This window comes from Stenella coeruleoalba (assembly GCF_951394435.1).
Source record: "Stenella coeruleoalba genome assembly, chromosome: 16".
NCBI classification, from domain to species: domain Eukaryota; kingdom Metazoa; phylum Chordata; class Mammalia; order Artiodactyla; family Delphinidae; genus Stenella; species Stenella coeruleoalba.
The window spans coordinates 11,761,241-11,785,922 of NC_137162.1; the positions used below are offsets into that span (position 1 = coordinate 11,761,241).

The 24,682-nt window shown below is 54.3% G+C and overlaps 1 protein-coding gene across 1 annotated transcript in view; it reads right to left on the bottom strand.

The window, feature by feature from the left end:
* Nucleotides 1-6,552: 6,552 nt before the first annotated feature.
* GRK5 (G protein-coupled receptor kinase 5) overlaps nt 6,553-24,682 on the bottom strand; it is a 225,498-nt gene continuing 207,368 nt past the window's right edge. The window contains exons 10-16 of the mRNA XM_079899176.1: nt 24,574-24,611; nt 22,778-22,867; nt 20,947-21,155; nt 16,179-16,316; nt 15,226-15,363; nt 14,485-14,616; nt 6,553-11,723 (exon numbers count right to left, since the gene is read on the bottom strand). Of these exons, the coding sequence (XP_079755302.1) occupies nt 11,625-11,723; nt 14,485-14,616; nt 15,226-15,363; nt 16,179-16,316; nt 20,947-21,155; nt 22,778-22,867; nt 24,574-24,611 (844 nt within the window). The 3' untranslated portion in view covers nt 6,553-11,624. The remainder of the gene's footprint in view (nt 11,724-14,484; nt 14,617-15,225; nt 15,364-16,178; nt 16,317-20,946; nt 21,156-22,777; nt 22,868-24,573; nt 24,612-24,682) is intronic.

A 24,682-nucleotide genomic window follows, 5' to 3' on the forward strand; every position in this document is an offset into this window, starting at 1 on the left:
TCTTCATGACTTTTTTTTTTCTTAGATTTCATATATATGTGTTAGCATATGGTATTTGTTTTTCTCTTTCTGACTTACTTCACTCTGTATGACAGACTCTAGGTCCACCCACCTCACTACATATAACTCAGTTTCGTTTCTTTTTATGGCTGAGTAATATTCCATTGTGTATATGTGCCACATCTTCTTTATCCATTCATCTGTTGATGGACACTTAGGTTGCTTCCATGTCCTGGCTATTGTAAATAGAGCTGCAATGAACATTTTGGTACATGACTCTTTTTGAATTATGGTTTTTTCAGGGTATATGCCCAGTAGTGGGATTGCTGGGTCATATGGTAATTCTATTTGTAGTTTTTTAAGGAACCTCCATACTGTTCTCCATAGTGGCTGTATCAATTTACATTCCCAGCAACAGTGCAAGAGGGTTCCCTTTTCTCCACACCCTCTCCAGCATTTATTGTTTCTAGATTTTTTGATGATGGCCATTCTGACTGGTGTGAGATGGTATCTCATTGTAGTTTTGATTTGCATTTCTCTAATGATTAATGATGTTGAGCATTAGGAAACCATAAACAAAACCAAATGACAACCCTCAGAATGGGAGAAAATATTTGCAAATGAAGCAACTGACAAAGGATTAATCTCCAAAATTTACAAGCAGCTCATGCAGCTCAACAACAAAAAAACAAACAACCCAATCTAAAAGTGGGCAGAAGACCTAAATAGATATTTCTCCAAAGAAGATATACAGATTGCCAACAATCCCACTAGCTATCTCTTTTACATTTGTTAGTGTATATATGTCGATGCTACTCTCACTTCGCCCCAGCTTCCCCCTCTGCCCAGCCCCCCACCGTGTCCTCAAGTCCATTCTCTATGTCTAAGTCTTTATTCCTGCCCTGCCACTAGGTTCATCAGGACCATTTTCTTTTTTTAGCTTCCATATATATGCATTAGCATACTGTATTTGTTTTTTCTTTCTGACTTCACTCTGTATGACAGACTCTAGGTCCATCCACCTCACTACAAATAGATCAATTTTGTTTCTTTTTATGGCTGAGTAATGGGAATAAAAGTTTTAAGATCCTTACATGACTTACAGAGCAGTATAATATTATTTGAAGGTAGACTCAGATTATTTTAAAACGTATATTGTAAGCCCTATGGCAACTCCTAAGATGTTTTTAAAAGATGTATAAATAATAACTCAAGAGTTATATGGAATCATAAAAAATGCTCAATTAAACTCACATAGGCAGAAAAGGAGGAAGAAATAGGAACAAACGGACCAAATAGAAAATAGCTAACAAGATGGAAGGTTTTAAGCCACCCATATTCATAGAAATTATTGGGTTGGTTAAAAACCCAAATGAACTTTTTGGCCAATACAATACTTTAAACATGAGTAGTCCAAACATGCCAGTTAAAAGACAGAGATTGTCCGATTGGATAAAAAAGGAGGGCCCAATTCTATGTGGTCCACAAGAAACCCACTTTAAATATAAGGCAGTTTTCACAGGCTTGCTAAGTGTAATTTTTCCCCTTGCCTGAAAAACCTATTTGAAAAACCTATTTGAAAATCCTTACTTTGGAGTTTGTGCCAAAGTCAAGTTCAGCTTTTCTCAGGCTTTGATGAGCTCCATAATACTGGGGTCCGGGGTTTTTGCCTCACTCAAATGTTATCTTGTGTGTAATTTACATTGAAATGCTTTGGTATAAACAGTGAAATAACACATGCGTGGAAGTGCAGTGCTTAGCTAGCTTATGCAGGACCCTACTCTGAAATTCACACTCCCAGTGTAGACACGTCTTCAAAATATCACCATCAAAATCTGCACAAGAGGGTTTATTCAGATGAGGTTTCTGCCCAAGCCAACGACAAATGTTCTTTCAAGTTAGCAGAAACTTGGGCACTGATGCTGGGAACGGCTCTGTTCTAATACTCAGCCATCAGCCCAACCCCCAAACAGGGTTTTCTGGCTCGGCCTTATGTAGTTGGTAGTTTTCATTGTTATTGTTTTATGGGGGGAAGACGGGAAAGCGAGGAAAATAATTTTTTAAAAAATGTCTCCTGGATGCCAGGCCCATTATCAGGTGAGTGAGAACATTCTCATGCTTGAAGTGGTGTGAGGTTTTTCTGTAAAGTAACATGGACAAGACATCGAAGATTCAATGAGCCTCAGGCCCTGGCATTTCCTGTCTGAGCTTTTGTCTCTCTGAAGTCTTTGCCTTTGGCTGGGCAAAGCAGAGTGTCTTCATTATAGCAGTTGTATGACCCAGTGGCCAAGCATACAAGTTCTGGAGCCCAATGGCCTGGTTCAGGTCCCAGCACCTCTATTTATGTATCTGGGAGAGCTTGGTTAAATTACTCTCTCAAGGCCTCGGTTTCCTAATTTGTAAATGGGCATCATAAGAGTATTCAACCCTTTCTAGGTGGCTAAGAGAGCTAATGCGAGACATAAAGTCTATATCAATGCATTCCTGGCATAAACTCTATTGGACGATAAATGGGACTTGCTTCTTTTCCATTATTTATTAGTTTTCCAAAAAATGTATTAGTTCTCTAGAATCCTCCAAATGTGACTGATGGGGAATTCCCTGGCGGTCCAGTGGTTAGGACTCCACACTTTCACTGCTGAGGCCGTGGGTTCAATCCCTGGTTGGGGAACTAACATTCCGCAAGCCGTGCAGCTAAAAAAAAAAAAAGACTGATGATGTTTTTCTTTAAAAAAAAAATTATTGAATATTATTAGAAACTCCTGGATTTCAACATGTTTGATTGTTTTAATCTGTCGTTCTTACTAATATTCCAGTTGTCCCCTATTTGGCCACTGGGAACTCCTTCAAGTTGCTCCTGAGTACTTTGGACACAACCCTAGCAGTCGTTGATAAATTCCTTGTTTTCTGGGACAACAAGATACTCCAGGTTTCTCCTGGGCATTTTCTCCCCCAGCCTTGGAGTCGGCCATTTCCCCAGGAGCCCTGGGTCCTTTTAGTGGGAAATGGCATTTGGAGGCCACGGTCTGGGTCCCACAGGACTCCCTGCTGTGGTCAAACCCAAGTTTGTGTGCCTGACGCACAGTGAGGCCAAACAACCAAAATGTCAGAATCTGGAACAGAAAGGTTTACTTCGGGGCCAAGCAAAGAGAACAGACGGCTGGTGCTCAAAAAACCCAAATTCCCGGCGGCTTTTAGGGAAGACTTTTAATTAATTAGTTTATTTTTTTCAGCCGTACGCGGGCCTCTCACTGTTGTGGCCCCTCCCATTGCGGAGCACAGGCTCCGGATGCGCAGGCTCAGCGGCCATGGCTCACGGGCCCAGCCGATCCGCGGCATGTGGGATCTTCCCGGACCGGGGCACGAACCCGCGTCCCCTGCATCGGCAGGCGGACTCTCAACCACTGCGCCACCAGGGAATCCCAGGGAAGACTTTTTAAAGGTAAAATTTGGGGTGGTGGCTGCAGGGCGTGTGACGTTCTTCTGATTGGTTGGTGGTAACAGGGTGATGTCCCCAGAACCTCAACCTTCTGGTTCCTACCAGTCTGGGGTCTGCGTGCTTGTGGTCAGCGTGTAGTCACCATCCTCCCCTTGGGTGGGTGTCTTAGTTTCTGCAGAAAAACTCAAATATGTTCTAGATTGTTATCTACATCCCTTCAGGGGAACCCAAAGTCCTGCGACTCCGTCCTATTAACTGCCTGAGCTGCTCTCTGGAGCTTGGGGAAGGCCTAGGAGACTAAAGCCTTTTTTCTGCAAACAGGGGACATGGAGGGGCTTTTGTAGCTGGGAGGGCCCCACGGGGTCCTGTTCGGTTTCAAAGTCACTTAGGAGCGTTCTCTGTGTGATTACGCCACCAGCTGCATACCCAGATAGGTTTGTTTTGTCTTTTGATTTTTAGGGAATGCTTTTAAAGATACTAGTTTTGTTTTATAATCATCTAAAGCGTTTACAGGTGACAGTGTTGAATTTTATCTGAGCCCCTGGGCTCTTGCAAAACAGTGACTTTAAAGAAATAACCCCTCACCCTTTTGAGTTCCGGAAAAAAAAAAACAGCTCACTGCAAAGAACCTCCCTTTCCATATGACTTGGATAAGACCCATGGATGTCCCCCTCGTTTGCCTAGGACAAGGCCAGATACAGACCCTCCAAATTCCCACCCTTTGCCTCCTAAATGAATAGTTGAACTGTCGGTCCTCACTGGCCCGTCGGAACAAAATGCTTGTCAACCCAGCTTTGGTTACGTTTGTCTCCTTCCTCCAGACCCTGAACTCTGTCTCGCCCTCAGCCTGAGCCAGCACACAGCCCCTTGGACAATACGCTGGCCTCTATAGTGTTCTCTTCTGGAAAGAACGAGGGTGGGGAAGTGGGATGGGAGGCGGCGTGTTTACTCTCCTCCAGAACGAAAACCCCTGAGTCCTTGCAGATCTTAGGGTCAAAGCGGCCTCTCTTCTGCGATATTCTCCATCCCCCTCTTGGCAATAACCCCTTCTTTCCTCCTTGGCAAGAATCCTTTTGAATAAAAATCTCCCCTAAGTTCAGATTTATTTTATGTTTGACCCGTAGCTTTCAAAGTCAAATCTACGAGACAGGCACATTCAGAGAAGTCTGCCTTTTATATCTGTTCCCCCACCCCACGTCCCTGTTGGCTACTTCTCCCTCTAGGTAATTTTTTCTCTCTTTTAGTGTTTGGCTTATCCTTTCATTTTTAGAGAGATAAGGCAATACGACCACATGTTACATCCTCGCTCTCATTTTTGAGGAACGAGGGCAGCCAACCACATTATAGGTATGAACCTCACCCACGTGAACCCTCCACCGTCTCAGCTTAACAAGCTGTCCACAGGGAGACCGTGGGCTTCAACAAGATTTTAAGGAGATGAAAGCACTTTGTAAATCAGGGTTCCGCAAACTTGAGTGTGCCCCCGCATCACCTGGAGGGCCTGTTACCAGGTCCCACCCAGAGTTTCTGATTCAGTAGGCCTGGAGTCAGGGTGAGGATTTGCACGAGCTCCCAGGGAGGCTCCTGCTGCGGGTCCGGGGACCAGACATTGAGAACCACTAGCTTGAGCCCCTCTGAGGGCAGGGCAGACACACTCGAGTACTCCTAAGATATCTGTACCTCTGAATGCAGGGCCTGAAGGGGACAGCAGTGGGAACGTAGGCCCTGGCTTGGCCAGAGACCTTGGCCTGACTTCCCAGTTTGAGGTTCTCTCCTCAAAGATAGCCCGTGGGCCAGCAGCCGTTCCAGGGAGCTTGTTAGGAATGCAGACCCTGACCCAGGCCTAGCGAATCAGAATCTGTAGCTTACGAAGCTCCAGGTGAGGCTATGCTCCCTAAGTGTGAGAGGCACTGGCCTGAGTCTCCACAACCCCTGGTTTATCTGTGTGTGGGGGGGGACTGATGCCCCTGGAATGCAAGCTGGACAGGCAGGGCCTTTATCTGATTTATGGCTGAGAGGGGGGAGCCCTCGAGCCAAGTGAACGGCCTCCTTCCTATAGTTCCGCCCGCCCTGTCCCCACCCCCCAACAGCCAACCTGGCCTGGCAGTGCTTGGCTTGAGGGACAGCCAAAGTGGTACCAGGAGCCCTGACCTGCTACGGCTCGAGTGCCCGTCCCCGAGGGTCCCTTGTCTCCTTCCTCTTCAGTCTCCAGGGGTGGCAGGTAGATCCCGCCACCCCGACAGGCCCCCTGCCAGACGGATAGCGTCCTGAGGCTCTTGGTGTCCTGGGGGTGCCCACGCTGAGCCTCGCTGAAAATAAGTCAGTTGGAGGCCATTTCAGCCCCCACTTACCACGTCTACGGCTGTCCGTAGTGAGAGGAGGTCAGGGAGGGGCCGTCTGCCCCTGGCCCGCCCCTTCTGCCTGGGAAGGGGCCCAGAGGTATCAGGGACGGGTGGCCGGTGTGTGGGGCTGGAGTTTCTCCCTTGGCCCCTCTGTCCCAGGAGGACGGAGGCTCTGTCTGCCTGGGGGGCCAGCTCAGGTGGCGGAGGGTCCTGGGACGGTGGGAGAAGGTCCCAGAGAAAGTGCTGGGGCCACCGAGATAACAGCCCCTGTGATGGGACCCCTGTCCAGAGGCTCAGAGCACTCCTCCCACCCCTCCTTTTTCTCCATAAGTCCCCCTCAGGCCCGCAGCCAAGCAGGTCCCCACGCCATCCCCATTGCTCACCAGCCCCCCTCCCTCGAGCCCCTCAGTGAGCAGACTCCTCCTCAGTCCTCCAACATCGTTAGGAAAGACACCTGCTCCGGGAGCCACGGGGCGACACGATTCCAGTTCCTACCTTCCCTGTGAGGTGGGCGGCTCCAGCCTCGACTCCCAGCTCAGGGCCTCCCTTGCCAGGGGCTAGGACTGCCGCCAGCTCCCGGGCTGGGCCCAGGGGCCGATGTGTGTGGGTCTAGGACCCCTGCCCTGACAAGGCTCAAAAGGGGTCCAAAGACAGCCAGGGCGACAGTGTCCTCCATGGCAAAGGCCTCTGTGCTGGGCATCACACGTGTCCCCCTGAATCTTCCAGGAGAACCCGCACCCCAGCAGGTGTCACCCCATTGTACACACGAAGCCACTGAGGCTCAGGGTTAAGTGGCCGCTCAAACTCACAGATTGTCAGGAAGGGGTTGTTTGAGCCCAGAGCCCTATTCATTGTCCCACTAAGCCAGGCAGGTGAAGGCGGACCGGCCGGGTCTCGGGTCCTAGACTGGGACTCCAGGTCCTGAGGCCATCCTGCCGTGCTGGTGAGCAGTTCTAACATGTGGCTCCGTGAAGGCTGGACAGCCAGAAGAGGCCCTCTCTGTGGAGCCCACATCCGAGTTATGGCCTCTGTCAGGTAAAACCTGCCAGGTGGAGGTGCCCCCTCTGATCTGGGTGCCAGCACCCACTCAGGCCCTCTCGCCCCACTCCTGCATGGTACCTTGTGGCAGGAACACTTCCGGAGCCATCTGCTGGCTCTGCGATCAGAAGCCCATCAACCTGGAAAGGGCTCAGGTGGTCTCCTTAGACCCTGCCCCCTGGAGCTGGGCCAGGGCAGGTCGGGTGGTCAGCATGGGGGCCAGCGTTGGGTGGGGCTGAACCGTCCACCTGAGGAAAGGTTAACTCAAAGACTGAAGCAGCACGTCCTGGCATCTTGGGGGCAGCTGGCATTGGCAGAAGAAATAGAACAGCTCAGCAGAAGGGAAGAAGTGCAGCCATATATTCATTAAGGAATTTATTTCTCTTAAAAAAACAACAGTGGTTCGATCTAGATACAGCAGCACTGTGACATATCGAGGGAACACACAAAGATTCAAGAGCAGCAGGAGAACAGAAGCCGTTATCCTCAGGAATGACTCCAGAATGGAACTATTTTTACTCATCAATGTTAAAATTTCCCTGAAAAAAAAATAGAAACCTTTGGATACTAGAAGGATTATTATTTTAACACTAATTATTTTAACAGCCACTAAGCTCTTCTAATTGAGAACATTTGCTTTTGATCTGTTACAAAAATGACTTAGTGATGGACCAGGGAAAGACATCTAGATTCTTCTTTTGGGGAGTGTCTTTCCCTCCTAAGGAGAGCTAGTGTTTCAAAGGTTTTAGCCACTGTCCACAGCACAAGCCTTTAAAGTTAGACCAGACGAGGTACCTGCACCTGAGCAGGGTCTGACCCCTACACGTTGGAGCTTCAAAAGCTGGGCTGGTTGGTCCTAAAAGTAGGTACAGAAGGTGCCTAGGGGGACGAGGTGTCACCATGTGGTCTGTTGTGATCAGAAAGCGAGCTCTCTGCCGTTCGTGACTCACAGCTCTGCGCTTGGAAATGCACAAAGATTTCACACTCTTTCCATAGAAAGGCTAAAAAGTTAGGAGGTCCTACCTCAGAGTGTGGAGCTAGAGAACAGGAGACAACCAGAGGGGTTGCCCACGGATACGCAAGCACACAGCAGCCCCAGAGGAGAGCTGGGTGTCACCCCGACTGGCGTTTCCTCTTCATCTCGGGGGACTTGGTGGTCCGCAAGGCCGCTGTTCCCTTTGGCAAGGCCTGGGCTACCAGGCTCAAGGAGGCTGCAGTGCTCCCTCTGTATTGAGGTCTGGGTCAGCAGTTTGCATGAGAAAGTTAGTGGGAAAAGTTTGGGGGAAAGGACAGGGGTGTAGAAGGATAGGGAGAAGCTTCCACGGAGGGCTGGGCTCCTTGACCCCTGGCCTCTCGGAGGCCAGGCCCTCAGCGTCACCAAGGATTGCTAGATTCAAGGGCAGGCAGCCGCATCTCACTTGTGCTTTCAATGCCAAGGCCACGTCCACATACGTGTCCCCAGAACTCACTGCCATTTGCCCCCGTGGGCTGCCTGGGAAGCGTGCATACCCCAGGCCACACCGCTTGCTTCCGTGCAGCATGGCCTCCAAGACTGAGCGCTCCCCTTTGTTAAGAGCAGTGCATTTCGGGAAACAAGCCCTCTTGGGGCGGCTCAAGACAGGGCAGCCCTTAGCTACTGTGCAAGTCAGCCGCCCTCGCAAGAAGCCTCGTGGTTTAAAGAACGATGTTCCCGGCCTAGAAAGATCAGAGGATGAGTTGATGTGGGAGGTGGTGCCATCCTCCGTGAAGGTGGGGTTGGGTCTTTGTGATCTTGTGGGTGATAATCATGGGAGCCGCCCAGGGGGCTTGAGAAACACTCACAGGTCATGGTGATCACGGCAGAGACCACCCCCGTCTCACTGGGGACAGCGGCTTGGCTCCGGAACAGGGGAAGCAGAGGTGCTTCTGCAAGACCCTGCGTCTCACCTCAAAGGCACGAAGTCAGAGAAGGTCCGGTGAGAAAAACGTCATGCTTGGAGGAAGAAAGTCTCTTCCGTGAAGAGTTCAAATGCAGTAAAAAGATTTAAATCCACTGGCTGCCCAAATAGGCCTCCTCCTGGACAGGTAGATGGTGGGAAGGTTTGTTTTTAAGTTAAAAAATCTTTTTAAAAATGCAGCCATAGAAAACAAGCTGGAGTAGAGGTTGGCAGCGGGGCGGTGGGTCCAGGGACAGGACCTGTGGCAACTGGGGACCCAGAGGGGAGGGGGCTGGCTTTCAGGCACTGTTCTAAATGAAGACGCCCCTTCTCTGTACAAAGCAATGGACCGAAAGGAAGAGAAGGATTGAAAAGGCCAGTGACTCTGACCCTGTACACTTTGGGGCGCTCAGGGGACAGGTGGCGAGGGTGAAGGAAGACTCCCGTTATCCTGAGAGCCACGCAAAGTCCTGTGCTTCAGTCTCTGTGCTCTCGTGATGTAGAAACACACTGAGCAGATGTATGTTTTCTTTCTTGCTTCTTGATGATTCTCTACCGCAAACGGACAGTGCGTTGGCTTTGAGGTGTAAAGAGACTGGTTGCTCCCCACCAGTCCGTTTGGAAAAGTTTGAGTTGCTGTGAATCGGGCAAAATGAATGAAATTTCTGGACAGGAGGGTGGTGGCGTGGACTACTGCCTGTCCCAGGAAGATGACTGTCCTTTTCATTGAGGAGGGTCAGTAAGAGCTTGAGGATCTTAAAATACTGCTCAAAGAGCTTTCCACTTCCTCAGCAAACACTGAACACGGCTGTTTGTATTAATCTTGTACTCAGCTCCAGAGAGGTAACGGAAGCAGCCTCGGAGACGAGAGCTGGTCTTGAAGAAAATAATACTGCACATTAAAGGGATCTAAGGGAGGCCCAACTGTTTCTTTTCTTCTCTTTCCTTGTAAAATGACCTCAAAATGGTCAGTTGCAACGGTCAGGCCCCTGTCTAGCCTCAGGACCCAATGGCAAAGTTTGGGGAAGGAGCATGGAAATTGGGACACAGGCTGACACGCTGGCTTCTCTCTCCTCCCTAAAAGCTCAGGCTCCAAAGTTGCCTGGTCACCTAGAGAAATAAGTTTGGGAGGATCACATCAAAAGCCCCACCGATGGCCTAAGGCAGTGGTTCTCACACTCCAGGGTGCATCAGAATAACCTGGCGCGCTTTTTAGAGATACAGATTCCTGGGCCCTACTCCCAGGGAATCCCATTCCGTAGGTTTGGGGTGGAGCCCAGAATCTGTATTTTAACAGGAGCTGCTGCTGCAGGAAGTGCAGGGCCCACGCCGGGAGAAACCCTGGCAGCTGCCCAGTGGCTGAGACCAGGTCTGGCTGAGGGTGACCTGGCAAGCAGGGGAGCCGGGAATTCAACTGTTCACCCCGTCCCGGAGGGGAGGCAAAGGCAGCTTTGCTCCCTGTCACCTTGTGAAGGCGGCAGGGGGGAGGCTGGCCACTCCCTGGGGCTGGACAGCCCTGCTCAAAGGGCCTGGGGGCTGCCTTTAGAGACCCTGGTCTGGCAAAGCCACCAAGTTCTCCTGGGGCTACTTGTGCCTGGAGCTTTGAGATGCCCGATGAGAGCTCGCCTCTGCTTCACCTCTCCCGGAAGGGACAGTGAGTTTTTCTTGAGCTTCTGTGGGTGGCCCGGCCTCTCCCATTTGCTTGGAGAGCCAGCCTCCTGCATCCATGCCACCTGAGCCAATGAATCTGCGGGGCCCCAGGAAGCTCTCAAGGCCCTCTGACCCCGTAAACACTCAAGGGACATGCCCAGAGATCCTGGAGAGCCACCTTCTCCTCTACAAGCCCAAGACCTCCGCTCCCTGATGTTTCTATGGGCTGTAAGCATTTGGGACTCTTGGGGTTCCATGACTACTCCTCATCGTTGCTATGCGTCTCTTAAAACTAGAATAAAACAATCCCCAAATGCAAGCCTCTTGAAAACATACTGGCTTTAGCAGTCAGAACCTACTCAGAAAGAAAGAGGCCTAGACACCCTTGAGCTGAAGACCCTCAGCTCCACGTACCGGCCGCCTTCCAGAAGGAAGAGGAGGCCAAGGCCAAAGCAACAGTGGCATCGTGTGCCCCCAAAGGAAAAGTGCACATCTTGACGGAGTTGGGCCCAGGCAACTCCATGGACCCCAACGGAAGACATCCTGGCTGGGGCTGAAGTCCCAGTCGGTCTTTGAGCATTTAATTCAGATAGTTACAAGCCAACAGAACGGTGATACCAATGCGAGGGAGGGAAAGGTTATAGAGATGGATACAATCAATCCTTTAAAGGTGAAATGGGAATCATTTTCTACATTTAATAAAAACATTTTCTCATTTGAGGCTCTGGAAGTCTTGAGTCACATTTTTTTTTTTACACCCTTCCCCGCCCGCCACCCCTCTAAAATGTCTTAAAACACATGGCTTAACAGTGGCTGCACAGAAAATATACACCCTCAAAGTCTGACTTTCATTTAAATACAAATATACAAAATGTAAACTGAAACAATAGAGAAATTTACAAAACTTTTCTTTAAAAATAATAAAGACAAAATTCAGTTCTAGTTATGACGCTGTTAAAACACGTGCAAGTTGTATCCAATTGGATTTCTATTGCAATGTTCGACAGAGACACAGCCAATCCACCTTGGCTTGAGGGCCGCCTCCGAACACAGACCTGAGTGGAAATCTCTTTGAGGAACCTGGAGGCTCCCCATCTCGGGGCTGGACGGCCTCCTTCCCCGGCTCCTGGAGGGCTCCCCCGCCTGCCCGCCAGGGCGGAAGCTCCACCGGTCACAAGTCCGCTTCTAAGGAGGAGGGTCTAGGCTGGTCCCACCATGGGCTTCAGGCCAGAGCTGCAGCTAGCTGCTTCCGGTGGAGTTTGAACTGACATGGTTTGAATTTATGTGATGGTTAAAACTGGTCTTGGAACTGGCTGAACTCTTGGAATTGTTCTGATGCTGGGAGGGGGGTGAGCAGGGAGGAGAGAAAGAGGGAGAGAGAAGGTCAGTCATCGCAGAGTCGAGCCCTGGGGACCTTGCATCACAGGGGCCTCTGAATCTGAACTGGAGGGGAGCTCAGCTGACCGGCTCCCCGCCTTGCTTTCTGCTGCCTTCTGTTCTCCCCCTGCAGACCCAGGTCCGGAGGCCACCCCTTGGGGCAGAGGGCTTTACCTGATTAACAGACGCCCAAGGCAGAGAGGAGGTGGTCCCTCCTATACTATCTATCTACATGGTTAGGCCTGCAGGCCCAGAGTTAGGCTGCCGGGTTCGAATCCTAAATCCGCCACTTCTTAGCTGAGTGACCTTGAGAAAGTGTCTGACTCCCTCGGTGCCTGGCCCGTGATGTGGGTTAGGAGCCACTTCTGCGCAGGGCTGTTGGGAGACGGAAACAAGGCTGTGTGTGCGAAGGGCTCTAGCAGGTGCCCGGCTTGGGAACCACAAGCTGCTCGCCCTCAGTATCCCTGGCACCCTCTTGGCACCCCCGTGGGCGCGGGCCCCTCACGTTGCAGAAGAGAGCCGGCGTGTCTGCTCCCCTGGTGGCAGTCGTGGTGCCAGGCACTGTGCTGAGGTCACTGTCCTCCACCTCACTCACCCTGGGCAGCCGGCATCTCCATCCTGATTTTTCATGTGGGCAAACAGAGGCTGGGGTGGGGGTTGGGTTCAATACGCTGCCACCCAACCGAGAAGGGTCAGGGCTGGATTTGAACCTGGGCCGTGAGCTTCCACAGCAAACACTTGTCCCAGGATCCCAGGCCGTCCTGGGGGGGCTCGGCCACTTCGGGGGTGGAGGTCATTTCTTTCTGGAACTTCAATTTTACTTAATGGAAGCATTTGAAAATTTTATATATATATTTATATATATATATATATATAAATATACACACACACACACACACACACACACACACACACACACACACACACATAAAATATATATATTTTTTTGCGGTACGCAGGCCTCTCACTGTTGTGGCCTCTCCCGTTGTGGAGCACAGGCTCCGGACACTCAGGCTCAGCGGCCATGGCTCACGGGCCCAGCCGCTCCGCGGCATGTGGGATCTTCCCGGACCGGGGCACGAACCCGTGTCCCCTGCATCGGCAGGCAGACTCTCAACCACTGCGCCACCAGGGAAGCCCAAAAATTATATTTTTATAGTAGATGGATATGAGTATATTATGGAATAGGAGGTGAAACTCACATGAAGTTTTTAAATAAAACCGCAAACTCAGGCCTCAGTCTGCATTTTCTCTCAGTGTGCCTGACCCGTGCTGCCCGCCCTGTTACCCCAGATCCTCCGCAAGGAGGATCACTGGCTGTGTGACCTTGAGCAAGTTCCTTAACTCCTCTCAGCCTCAGTTTCCTCATCTGTGAAATGGGCTAATGGGAGCACATCCTGGGCTCACACTTCACTAAGATGCCCCAAAGGAGGGATGCAGTTTTGCTTGCTGATGCATCTTAAGTCCTCAGGTAACAGTCTAGCGTGGAGTAGATGCTCAATACATATTGGTGGAATGAATAGTTGAATGAAGGCCTGGGGTTTTGTGAAGATTAAATAAGAGACGCCTTCAAAAAGCACCCAGCACAGTGCCTGGCCCACAGTGGAGTGCCACGAACAGCCACCTCTTCCCTGTTATCTAAGCAGGAGGGAGCTGGGATGCCCGGGGCCTGGGTACAGAGCTGCTGCTACTCCCTTGGGGGGAGGAGGAAAGTAAGGAACCAGGGGCCTCCCAGGCCTCAGGATGGGGCCCTGCCTTCTTGAAGGGCCAGGCCAGGAGGCGGCACTATTGTGGCCATCTTCTTGGTGGCAGGGATGAGGTTAGGGGTCTCTCACTCTAGAAAGCCTGCCGGGTCCTTCCTGGGACATTTCTCCCATGTGGCCCACAGCAACCCTTGATCCAGGGACAGGCTCTGAGGGAAGAATACCTTTTCCTGAGGGCCAAAGTCTCCTCTGGCTGCCAGCTGCAGGGCACAGCATCAAACTACGGGAGCCATGAGGTTCTTTGGGGATCACCTCTCCAGCACCAGATCCCCCTGTTCTTTGTCAAATCTTTACCTACATAACTTGCGTCGTCTTTACAATGGCTCTCGACTAGGGGCGTTTTGTCCCCAGGGCCATTAGGCAGCATCTGGAGACATTTTTTTGGGGGGGGTGGTGGTACGCGGGCCTCTCACTGTTGTGGCCTCTCCCGTTGCGGAGCACAGGCTCTGGACGCGCAGGCTCGGTGGCCATGGCTCACGGGCCCAGCCGATCCGTGGCATGTGGGATCTTCCCGGACCGGGGCACGAACCCGTGTCCCCTGCAGCGGCAGGCGGACTCTCAACCACCGCGCCACCAGGGAAGCCCTGGAGACATTTTTGATTGACACACGGCAGTGGGTGCTACTGCCATCTACTGGGCGGAGGCTAGGGATGCTGCTAAGTTCCCTCAACGCATAAGTCCCCGCGACAATGAATTAACCCAAAGCATCAGCAGCACCGAGGCTGAGGAACCCTGATGACCGGTTAACTTTGGGCTGGCCCTGCCCCTTCTGCTCTGGGGACCCCATCAGCCAGTGGGTCTCAAGGCACTTCAGACAGGCTGCCTCTCCCTTCCAGGCTGCTGCTGCCCCCAGTCTCCCCAGCCTGCAAGCTGGTCTCAGTTGTCTGGAAGGCTAAGACCTGGGGGTTCCCAGAGCTGAGGCCAGGACAGCAGGGTTGAGGTGGGAGTGAGGGTCTCACCTGACGCTTGAAGAGCCTCTGGAGCAGCCCTTTCTTTGGCGGTTCCGGAGGGTGGCTTCTGTTCAGGTCCGGCGAGAGGGTACCGTTAGGTCCAAACACATTCAGTTCCTTAAAGCACTCTGTTTCGATCATCTGGAGAAGCGGTCAGAACACGGGTGGTGTCAGGGGCTGCGCTGGTCATCTTGGGTGGACAGGAATCCCAGCAGCCCAGCCCTGGGCGACACTGCCCCGAGCCCGGTCCTGCCAGGCTCTCCGCCCGCCCTCCATCTCACAGGGCAGAGAGCCAGGCAGCAAGGCCCGCCCACCGCCTCTCCCTGACGGCCCTGCAAGCCGCCCTCTCCAAGAAGACAGTAGCCGGCCACAGAGGGCAGCAGCAGGGAAGCGCTCATCTCCCAGCCACGGGACTCACCCCCAGCTCCTCCTCTACCCCAGCGCTCCGGACCCTCCCCCTTCCAGCGCTGCAGGCCCACTGCCCCATCACTGCCATCTCACTCGAACCAGCTCGAACTTGCCCCACCTCCAGCCCCCCGTGCCTCCCACTGCTGCCCCATTTCTCCTGTTTCCCAGCCACGCTTCTCCAGAGAGCCATCGAGACAGGCCTCCTCTTCCCGCCCAGCCAGCTCCTGACCCAGCACCACACCACGCCCCAGTCTGCCCACAGGGACGCCCACCCAGCTGTCCCTCTTCTGCCCTTGTTGCACCCTCCCCTCAGGGTGAAGCTGAGGGCCCCGCCGTGCTCACCTCGCTTTGCCAAGGGATGGGTACGGAGCCCGTGGAGAACTTGGAGTAGAAGTCGTCGTCTGTGTGGTCCAGGTTGACGCCCTTCACGGTGGAGAACTGCTCGATGTCCAGCACGTCCTTGCAGTACACGGCCCGGGGCTGGGAGGGCAGGGCGCTGGTCACCAGGAGCCCTGCCTGTGGCTCTGGTGGCCCCCAGCCAGGCCCGGATGGTTTTGATGGAGAGCAGCGGGGGTCTCCCAGGGCCACCCCCGCTCCGGAAACCCAGGCTGCCCTTCGCTCAGAGGGGCCAAGGGGCCCCCAGCTGGGGTGAGGAGAGCTCAGGGCCCCTTCCTGCCATCACTGCCCCGCACAGTATGCAACGGGGCGATGTCCCAGGAGGACCTCCCTGGCCCTTCTCGCATCGGAGGCCAGTCGGGGTGGTAGGTCAGCACACAGGCTCGGCAGCCACACAGACCTGGGCTGGGGTCCCAGCTGTGTTAGGTGCTTTGTTAAAGTTACATATCCCCTGGAGGCCTCAGTTTCCTCACCTGCAAAATGGGGCAGTCGAGGCACCAGGCCACGGGGCTGTCGTCAGTGCTGCTATGGCCCCGGCGCCGTAACCATAGTGATCTCTCTCATCTCACTCATCCACCAAACATGCTCTGGGGCAGCCGTGCGGGGACTCACAGAGACAAACCCGCGCCCTGCCCTCTGGGGATTCGAGGTCAGTGGGGGAGGCCTCCCAGGGGCTCTGGGAGCCTGGGATTCTGGAGACGAGGACTTCATAGAGGTGATGATGCCAGGGTGGGTACAGAGAGACCCCCAGACCGGGCGACACCCTGCTACTGGAAGACGGGGGCCACCCCTTGCCCACAGGTCTCAGCCTCTGACCCGGGGCCCAGCACAGGTGTTTAGTGAAGTCGAAGGTCATAAATCAATGCACAGGCTCAGTCTAGGCTGGGGAGGCTACTTACATCTGGAATGAAGGGAGGGTCCAACATCCCGGCTTCTAAGCGCTTGAAATTCATGTTCCTGAAGAAGGGGTGTCTCTTGACCTCTGCTGCCCCTTCCTCCTGGCAGCCCAGCCTCTGCTTTGCGTCTTTGGTGAGCAGCTGTGACAGGAGAGCCCCATGAGGACTTGCCTGGGGGGCTTTTCCTCCTGCCCAGAGGCCCGAGGGGCAGAGGGGCTTCGGAGAGCTTGTGGTCACCTCCCTTTCACACGAGTGTCCCTGAGCCCTCCCGAACGTCCCTCCTGTCTCCTCCGCAGTGCCTGCGCCACCCCAGGTACCCAGCGGACACTGCCTGCTCAGGCCTCGATTCAGGGTGGCCTCCTGAGCCACAGTGTGCTTGGTGGTCCCATGTTCCCAGCATGCTCAGATGCCTGGAACCCCCAGGAGAGCAGGAATCCTGTCTGCTTCTCCAACCCAGCATGCACTAATGTTTGTTGAATTGGTGTTAACTCTTCTGCTCCAGGTAAGCTACAAAGGGCAAGGGCTGGTCAGTGGGTTCTTTCATTCATTTACTCCGTTCATAAGTACATTGTAGACTTGTACCCAGTAGGTCCCGAGAGAGGATGCTAAGGGTCTGGCCTCAGGAAATTCATGTTCAGAGGACCCATCAAGGCAATGCAGATATGACACCATGGTGGCAGAGGAACAAGAACTGGCTGCCAGCTGAGGCATCGGGAGGTGTCCTGGGGAAGGGGCATCTGCGACAGGCTTTCAAAGGTGGGAGCAGGCATCGGAGGGACCTGTGGCATCATGAGCAGGGCGGCAGGGACACTCAGGGCGTGTTTGGGGAACACCTGTCTTTGAGTCTGAGTGAAGGATGAGGGAGGTGGGTCGGGGGAAGGGGACTGGTTGGGGAGAGTGACGGACGGTCCTGAAGGGCAGGTCCAGAGGTAGGATTTTAATACAGGTGTAGTGGGGAGACAAGGATGGTTGGGGTAGAGGACTGTCCTCATCACAACCAAAAGGCAGGATGGTTAATAGGAGAGGAAGGGGCTGCAGGAGCAGAGACAGCTGGACGGGAGGAAGGTGTGAATGAAAGAGAGGAAGGGGGGAAGGGGAGGGGCAGACCCCGGCTGAAGATGGGGCAGGGCTGCCACGTGACCACAGGGCATCAGTCCCTCCCCACAGTCCCAGTGTCCCCACCCCACTGAGCACTGCACCATATATGCAGCTGGAATCTACTGTCTGCTTTGACACTAAAATCAAAGTGGGTGGTCTGCACCTTGGAGGGAGTCCAGCCCTTTCCTTTACCAATACCCTGGTGCCCTCTGCATGTGTTCATTTAATACACATTTATGGCTGCCCTGAGAGCCAGCGGGCAGGGGGGGCCTCCTGGGGCCCAGAGTCTGGAGGGGAGGCTTGCTGGGACTGCCCACCCCCCAAAACTAAGGAATGAAAGGTGGCAGTGGGGCAAGCACCAGGTCACAGCCTTGAAGGGACTAAGCCGTGAGATGGCCACTCACAATGTCACCCTTCGGTCCACCGACCACCCAAGAGTGTTTTGCCCAGTGGGCTGGTGGCTCGGAGCCTCAGCTGCTCTTCTCCTGGGGCTTTGCTCTGCTCTGAGTAATCCCAAGAGGCTGCAGACCCCGAAGCCTGCAGGGGCTGGCCAGACAGATGGCACAAGTGAGAGCAATAAGGTGAGGGGTGGGCTGGGCTGGGCGGGCCGTGCCAGGATGCCCGTCAGCTCCTGCCAGGCAGGGATGCTGGCCAGTGTCCAGGGCTTCTGCTTTTTTTGAGAAGCCAGAAAATCCAGGTTTTTACGTGAATTTGCCCCATTTAAAAATCTTGGCAAGTAACCCACTATTCACCTCTCTCTAAGACACTATGCAGGCTGAAATAAACACCCATCTACATGCTGCCTGTCTGCAACCTGGGCATCAGGTAGAGAGTTTACACATGTAATATCAGTATAAACCAGAAGTGAGAAGGAGAGATGGTGTGAGCTGAGGTGGATGGGGCAGGCAGAGAGGGCTTCCTGGAGGAGGAAGACTAGCAATGGGCTGGAAGGACCGGTGAGACTGAGAGGGCTACAGGGCCAGTGGGGAAGAACCAGTGCTGGGACTCAGCAGGGGCCTGAGAAAGGTGGGGGCTGAGGTCTGGGCCTAGGTACGACTGGACACAGGGGACAAGGCAATGAGATACATGCATTTCTGGACACCAGGGGCAGTGAAGAGGGTCTTGTGGCTGCCAAGATGGAATGAGGGACAGAATCTGGGGGCCAGGGACCAGCTTCCTTGCTGTTTGTAGAGAGACCTTCCTCGGCAGGTGGGGCTGGAGCTGCTCTGGGCCTCCATGGTCTCCTTACGGTCAGGCCCTGCTGTGTCCTGAGCTGGTGTCCCTTGGTGGTGGCAGCCTGGCTGCCAGACCAGATGGGCTGTGGTTAAGGGCTCAGAAGAAGCCCAAGACCAGAATTCCAAGACCCCAGGGTAAGGAGGCAGAGGAAGGCCAGAGAGCTCCAAAGGTTCTTCTAGCTGAGAGAGACAGGGGACCTTGGTTTGACACGTACACCTACGGACCCAGGTCTGCCTGGAGCCCCAGGCTCAGATGCCACCTTTCCTTCAGTGGCCACCAGGGGACAGCAGAGGAACAGCAGTGCCCCCGGTCCTGGGGCCCCAAAGCCGGGCGCCAAAGCCGATGACTGTGGGCAGGGAGGGGGCGCTCTGTGCCTCTCTGTCCTCTCAGCACATCCCATGCTGCTGCTGGACGTTTCTCAAGACCTGCTTCTCTGAATTCCCTGACCTAGGACATTTGGTGATGCTGTGACCTCCTTCTTCCCTTGTCCAGTTAGCTCCCTCTGGACAGATACCTGACTGTGACATAACCAAGTATCCTTGGCACCCCCCAGCCCCCGGCTGTCAATCATCCCTAGGACCCCACATTTCCACGTACCTGCCCTTTGCTGCCCTGCTCCTCTTGCCCCCCGACCCCAGCTCTGGCTGCCGTGACTACCTGTTTTCTCGGAGGTCCCGCAGCTACAGGCTGGCCCAGGCCTGTGGTCCGGGCGTGTGTTTGCTTGTGTACACACCACACCTCCCTCCCTGTCTCTCACACATGCCAATGGCAGATCTACGGTTCCTCTTCCTTTGGAAGTGGTCAGATGGCAGCTCTAGCCCAAATCCTTCTTCCCTTGCCTCTGTGACGTCAGACCGAGGCTGGTAAGAGGAAGCGGTCAGGCAGCAGGCGGACGGCTCCAGGAGGGTGGCCTTCTGGGGGTGGGAACTATGCCAGATGGTTTCTGGGCCCCTAGCAGTGCAGCCTCAGGTTTTCTAGAAGCAGAAACTCTGCTACTTTTCATCAGCTCTCCGGGCCTGCCCTTCTCTGCACGCTAGCCTGGTTTACGCCCATGATTCAGATCTGAGGGTCCGCCGGCCTGTCCGCTGCTCCAGGCGCAGCGTGCTGCAGGGAGAGGAAGGGGATCTGTGGATCCCCGGTGCCCAGAGCCAAGCGCTCAGGCCCCTCCTGTCCCCGAGTGGCTGGTATAAGAGGGCAGCTGCCTGCAGTGGAGGTGCTAGGAGAGCTGGGCTAGCACCAGAGGGAGGCGGGCCCTGGGGGGCACAGGTGGGCCTTGGGAGCCTACGAGCCAGGCAGGAGAGGAAGCGGGCCCACCTGGGCCGAGAGGAAGGGCCGCGGTCCAGGGGCGAACTCTCTCCAGCTCCACTTTTTTTTTTTTTTGCGGTACGTGGGCCTCTCACTGTTGTGGCCTCTCCCGTTGCGGAGCACAGGCTCGGACGCGCAGGCTCAGTGGCCATGGCTCACGGGCCCAGCCGCTCCACGGCATGTGGGATCTGCCCAGACCGGGGCATGAACCCGTGTCCCCTGCATCGGCAGGCGGACTCTCAACCACTGCGCCACCAGGGAAGCCCCCACTTTTTTTTTTCTTTAAGATTTTTTTTTGAGGTGGACCATTTCTGAAGTCTTCATTGAATTTGCTACAACATTGTTTCTGTTTCATGTTTTGGTTTTCTGGCCGCGAGGCATGTGGGATCCTAGCTCCCCGACCAGGGATCGAACCCGCACCCCCTGCATTGGCAGGCAAAGTCTTAACCACTGGACCGTCAGGGAAGTCCCCCAGCTCCACTTTTGATGGCTCCTGTCACTCCTTCCTCTATCTGGCTTCCAGCCCCCCAGTCTGGCCCCGTCCACCCAGCCTGTCTAAAGGTCATTCCCCGAGTGCGCCCTGCCTGTGGCCGGGTCAAGTTCACTATCCATGCAGGGCCCCAGCAAGTGTGACCAACATTCCATATAGTGGGTGGAAAACTCGAGTATAAGATGTTCGAAGACTGAAACTATCCCCACCCACCACCTGCAGCCCCTGGCCTCAAGCCAGCAGCCAGGGTTCCAGAGCTGGAGAGACAGCAGGAGGCCCAAGGTCAAGGGGTCCAGGGGCTGCCTGGATCCCTCTGTGTCTTGGGGGCGAGCCAGGATCAGCCCCTTTCTCCCCATGCTGGCTTCCCCCACAGAGCTGGACGTGAGGGTGTCTCCCATTGTCACGCAGTCCCCTCCCTTATCACAGAGCCGCCCTGCTCCACCCCAGGCTTCCTCCTGGAAGCCTTCACCGCCCGCCCCAGTCCACAGCCTGCTCCTCCAGCCTGGTGGCTTCATCGCCCACACCCTAGCGTGCCCCGACCCTGTCCCCTTCAGCCCATTTGCTGTTCTCGGCTAAGGGCCGGGAGGGGAGCCAGCACTGGACACCAGACCCGGGGCAGCGTCTGGCTCACCGGGAGCTCACCATTTTGCAGATGCACTTGGCCTCCTCGGAGAACTTGTGCGAATATACCTCCTCGGTCTCCAGGACCCGGCGGTCCACCTCCTCCCTCTTCACCTTCTCCTTGCGGCCGCGGAAGGGCGACTGGCCCTCGATCATCTCGTAGATGAGGCAGCCCAGACCCCAGTAGTCGGGGCTCAGGCCGTACCTCTGGTTGTTCAGGACCTCTGGAGCTGGGGGCAGAGCAGGGAAGCGAGGAGAGGTGAGAGATATCTGGTGGCAGGTCAGAGCCCGGGCAGACGGGGCCAGGACTGCGATGTCAATGGGGCCTCGGGACGTCCTGCAGCCAGGAGTGATGCTGCTGCTCACAGAAGGCCTGGAGCTTGATGGCTCAGACCTCTTCCCTCTGCCAACCCTGGCCCACCAACTGCTGTAAATACCACCGCTTCCTGGGAGCCTGCCCTGGTTGCTCTTTGCTGTGCTCCCAGGACTCTGACTGTGGCTTCAGAAGCCTGACCACAGTGGATGGAAACAACCTGTTCCCTTGATGTCTCCCCCACTAGACCGTGAGCCACCTTATTCCCTGCTGTGCCCGGTGACAGGTACGACGCCTGACACACAGTAGGTGCTGCACACATATTTGTTACAATGAATGGTGTGTCCACCCGAAGTAAAATGATTTTAAATTTAGCTGGAATTCAAATAGCTTCTCTAACATTTTGATTAAATGAATTATAGATTCACCATAGAAATGCAAAAAAGATAGTTTCAGGTCATCAGGCAGGCCACGTTCATCCAGGGAGGCAAATGCATCCACACATGTGCTGGAATGCACACAACACCATGTGCTGTGCAGACACTCTGTGAAAGAGGAGAAGACGCAGACGCACAGGCAGACACACACAAAGGTGCACAGATGGACCTATCTATCCATCACCCATCTATCATGCATCCACCCATTTACCTATCCACCCATCCATCCATCTATCCACCCATTTATTAATCCATCCATCCACCCATCATCCATCTGTCATCTATCTATCTATCTATCTATCTATCTATCTATCTATCTATCTACCTGTCATCTGTCCATCCATCCCTCAGCATTCACATGGGTAAACATACCCCCAACATACACACAGATATACACCCCAGAGGTCCTCCAATGTCGTGCAACCTGAAAAGGACCCTCGAGCACCAGAGACCAAGTCTAGAACCCTAAGCATGTGTCACTGGCAACAGCCCGGTAGAGGAAAACAAGGTTCCCACACCCCCAGAGCTTTCAGGAGTCCTCTACCTCCTGGTGTGAGTGGGCTTATGAGTGGGAGGTGTGCAGAAGGAAGCCCAGGGAATATCCCTTATTGGCAGGAGCATTCCAGGGGTCGGTGTAGCTCTGGGGCTCTTCCCCGTAGCTCCCGGGATGATGGGCTCAGAGAAGCCTCAGGGGATGCAGCGCAGGGAGCCCGAGGCTGGTCTCTCCTTAGAATGGTACTTGTGACACAGTAGGTGGGGTGCTCCTCTCCTTTCTGGACCCTTCCTAATGATCTCCCCCCTCTCGAGGTCACCCTGAAAGGCTGTCTGCCAACTCAGCAGACCCCTACTCCACCCACTCCCAGGCAGCGCTGTTTGTCAGCTTTGCCACTGACCTTGGGAGGGGCTTGCCCTCCCAAGAGATGTAGCTGGGGCTAGGGGTGGGAGCTGCAGAGCTCAGTGAAGTCAAGTTGCGCCCTGGTGCCCCAATGCTCCCCGAACCCTGGCTAAGACCTCCCACCTCCCAGCATGACTACTTCTAGTTGCACAAAGAGGCCAGTGGCTCTGAGGGTGGGGCTTGGTGAGAGGCCGCGCCTACACTTACCCATGTAGCCGACAGTGCCCACCCGGCCGCGGATCAGGTCTCCCTCCGGGATCTTCACAGCTAGGCCCAGGTCCGAGATCCTAATGTGGCCTGAGGGAGGACAATAGAGTCAATAGGTCCCTGGGATGGCCATGTGGGCATCTGGTCTACCCTGGGCAGGGCCCCAGACTTGCCATGGGCCCCTGGCATTTCATCTGTCCTAGAAAGAGTGGTACCGAACCTGCCATGGCAGGGTGACTGCAGACCCTTGGGAGAGTCCAGGTGTCAGAGGACAGGGGTAAAGTATTACTTTTTCGGAGAAAAACTTAACGATGAAAAGGATGCCTGGATTTGGTTAGACGATTGCAGACCTGCCTCATAAAATGCCCTAATGGGCTTCTTGGAAGGCCGATGTCACAAAGTTTAAAATGCCTTGGCCTGATTCTGGGATTGCTTCATGGGAAAATGTAAGAGCCTCCTGACATTTTGCAACAATTTGCTTAAGGGGGAAAATCATGAAGCAATTTGGGAAGCAACTCCCTGTGCTGCCTTGTTGGTCTCTGGGGGTTGTTTTCTCCCTTTGGAGACACTGCCACCCAGGCTTAGCAGAGACTGTGGGGAGGCATTGGAGCTCCTGGACCAGGACCGACCCCCAAAGGCAGAGACAACATGGTGCTGAGAGCTCACCTCAGTGCTGTCTCTCCTAGTGGCCCAGCTGGCAGAGTCGTGGCCTCATCTGACCCTGCAGGGAGGAACACTACCCTCCTTCCCAGCCTGGACCTCAGCAACGCCCAATGCCAGAGACCCCGCTAGGCTGCAGCTGAGTGGATTCCCCTGGCTCAGTGGCCCTTGACAAAGGCAGGAACGGTAGGGGGCAGGGGAGAGAGCACACAGATTCCAGCCACTGGGCAACAAATCAGTGGTGGGCACAGTTCTGGAACCAGCAAGACCCCCTGCGGGCACTGGGCGCATCCAAAGAGGGGCGGTGGGCCCTGAGCCCACGACAGTATCACACGACAGTATCACAATCAAACCTCTTCGCTTGGCCACGAACAACCTCCCTCCCTCCCTCCCTCTCTCTCTCCCATCAGCCTGGGGCTGCCTGACGTCTGGGGCGTGCTGGCAGGGAGAACTGGTTTCTGGTCTCAACTCCCCACTGATATTGCTGGGTGAGTGACCTTGGCAGGTTGGCTCCTCTGAGCCTCAATCTTATCATCTGTAAAATGGGCACAGGGGTGTCGGCCCTGCCCCCTCTGTAGAGATGAGAAGATCTAGTTAGATAGAAGATGTGACAACCCCTTCCCAGGCACGAGAGGCTGAAGAGTCATGAGGGGCTGCTGTGGTGGCTCCTGTTATCCGTGCGTGTGCGCAAACACACAAGAAAATCACAAGGTGACAGACAAGTAATAACGCCCAACACATTTATAGCTGGCTACAGTTGATAAAACAACTTCTCCTCAAGCTATCTTGTCAGAACCTCACCACCACCCTCCACCGTCTGAAGCAGGCAGGGCAGGACCCACTGTTTCTATTTCACAAACAAGGAAGATGAGGCGCAGGGAAGCTGGGTGAGAGTTAAGTACCGGCCCAGAGTCTCTGGAATTCTCGACTCCTCACTCACTGCTCGCTCTCTCCCTCTCCTCCCTCTCAGCTGCTTCTTTACCGGGTGGGAGCTCTGTCCGTGCCCTCTGCCCTCCCGTGGACCCCGGGTCAGTGTCTCTGAGTCTCCGCTGGGGGAACCCCTGCTCCCTTTGGGTTGCGACGCTCACCTCAGCTGCAGAGCAGGAGAAGGATCCCCGGGCTGCTGCCTGACTTACCGTAATCGTCTAACAGGATATTTTCAGGTTTCAAATCTCTGAAAGGGAAAGATCACCAGCAAGTGAGTGTGGCTGTTCTGGGAGGCAAGGGCACACCAGCATCTGGGTG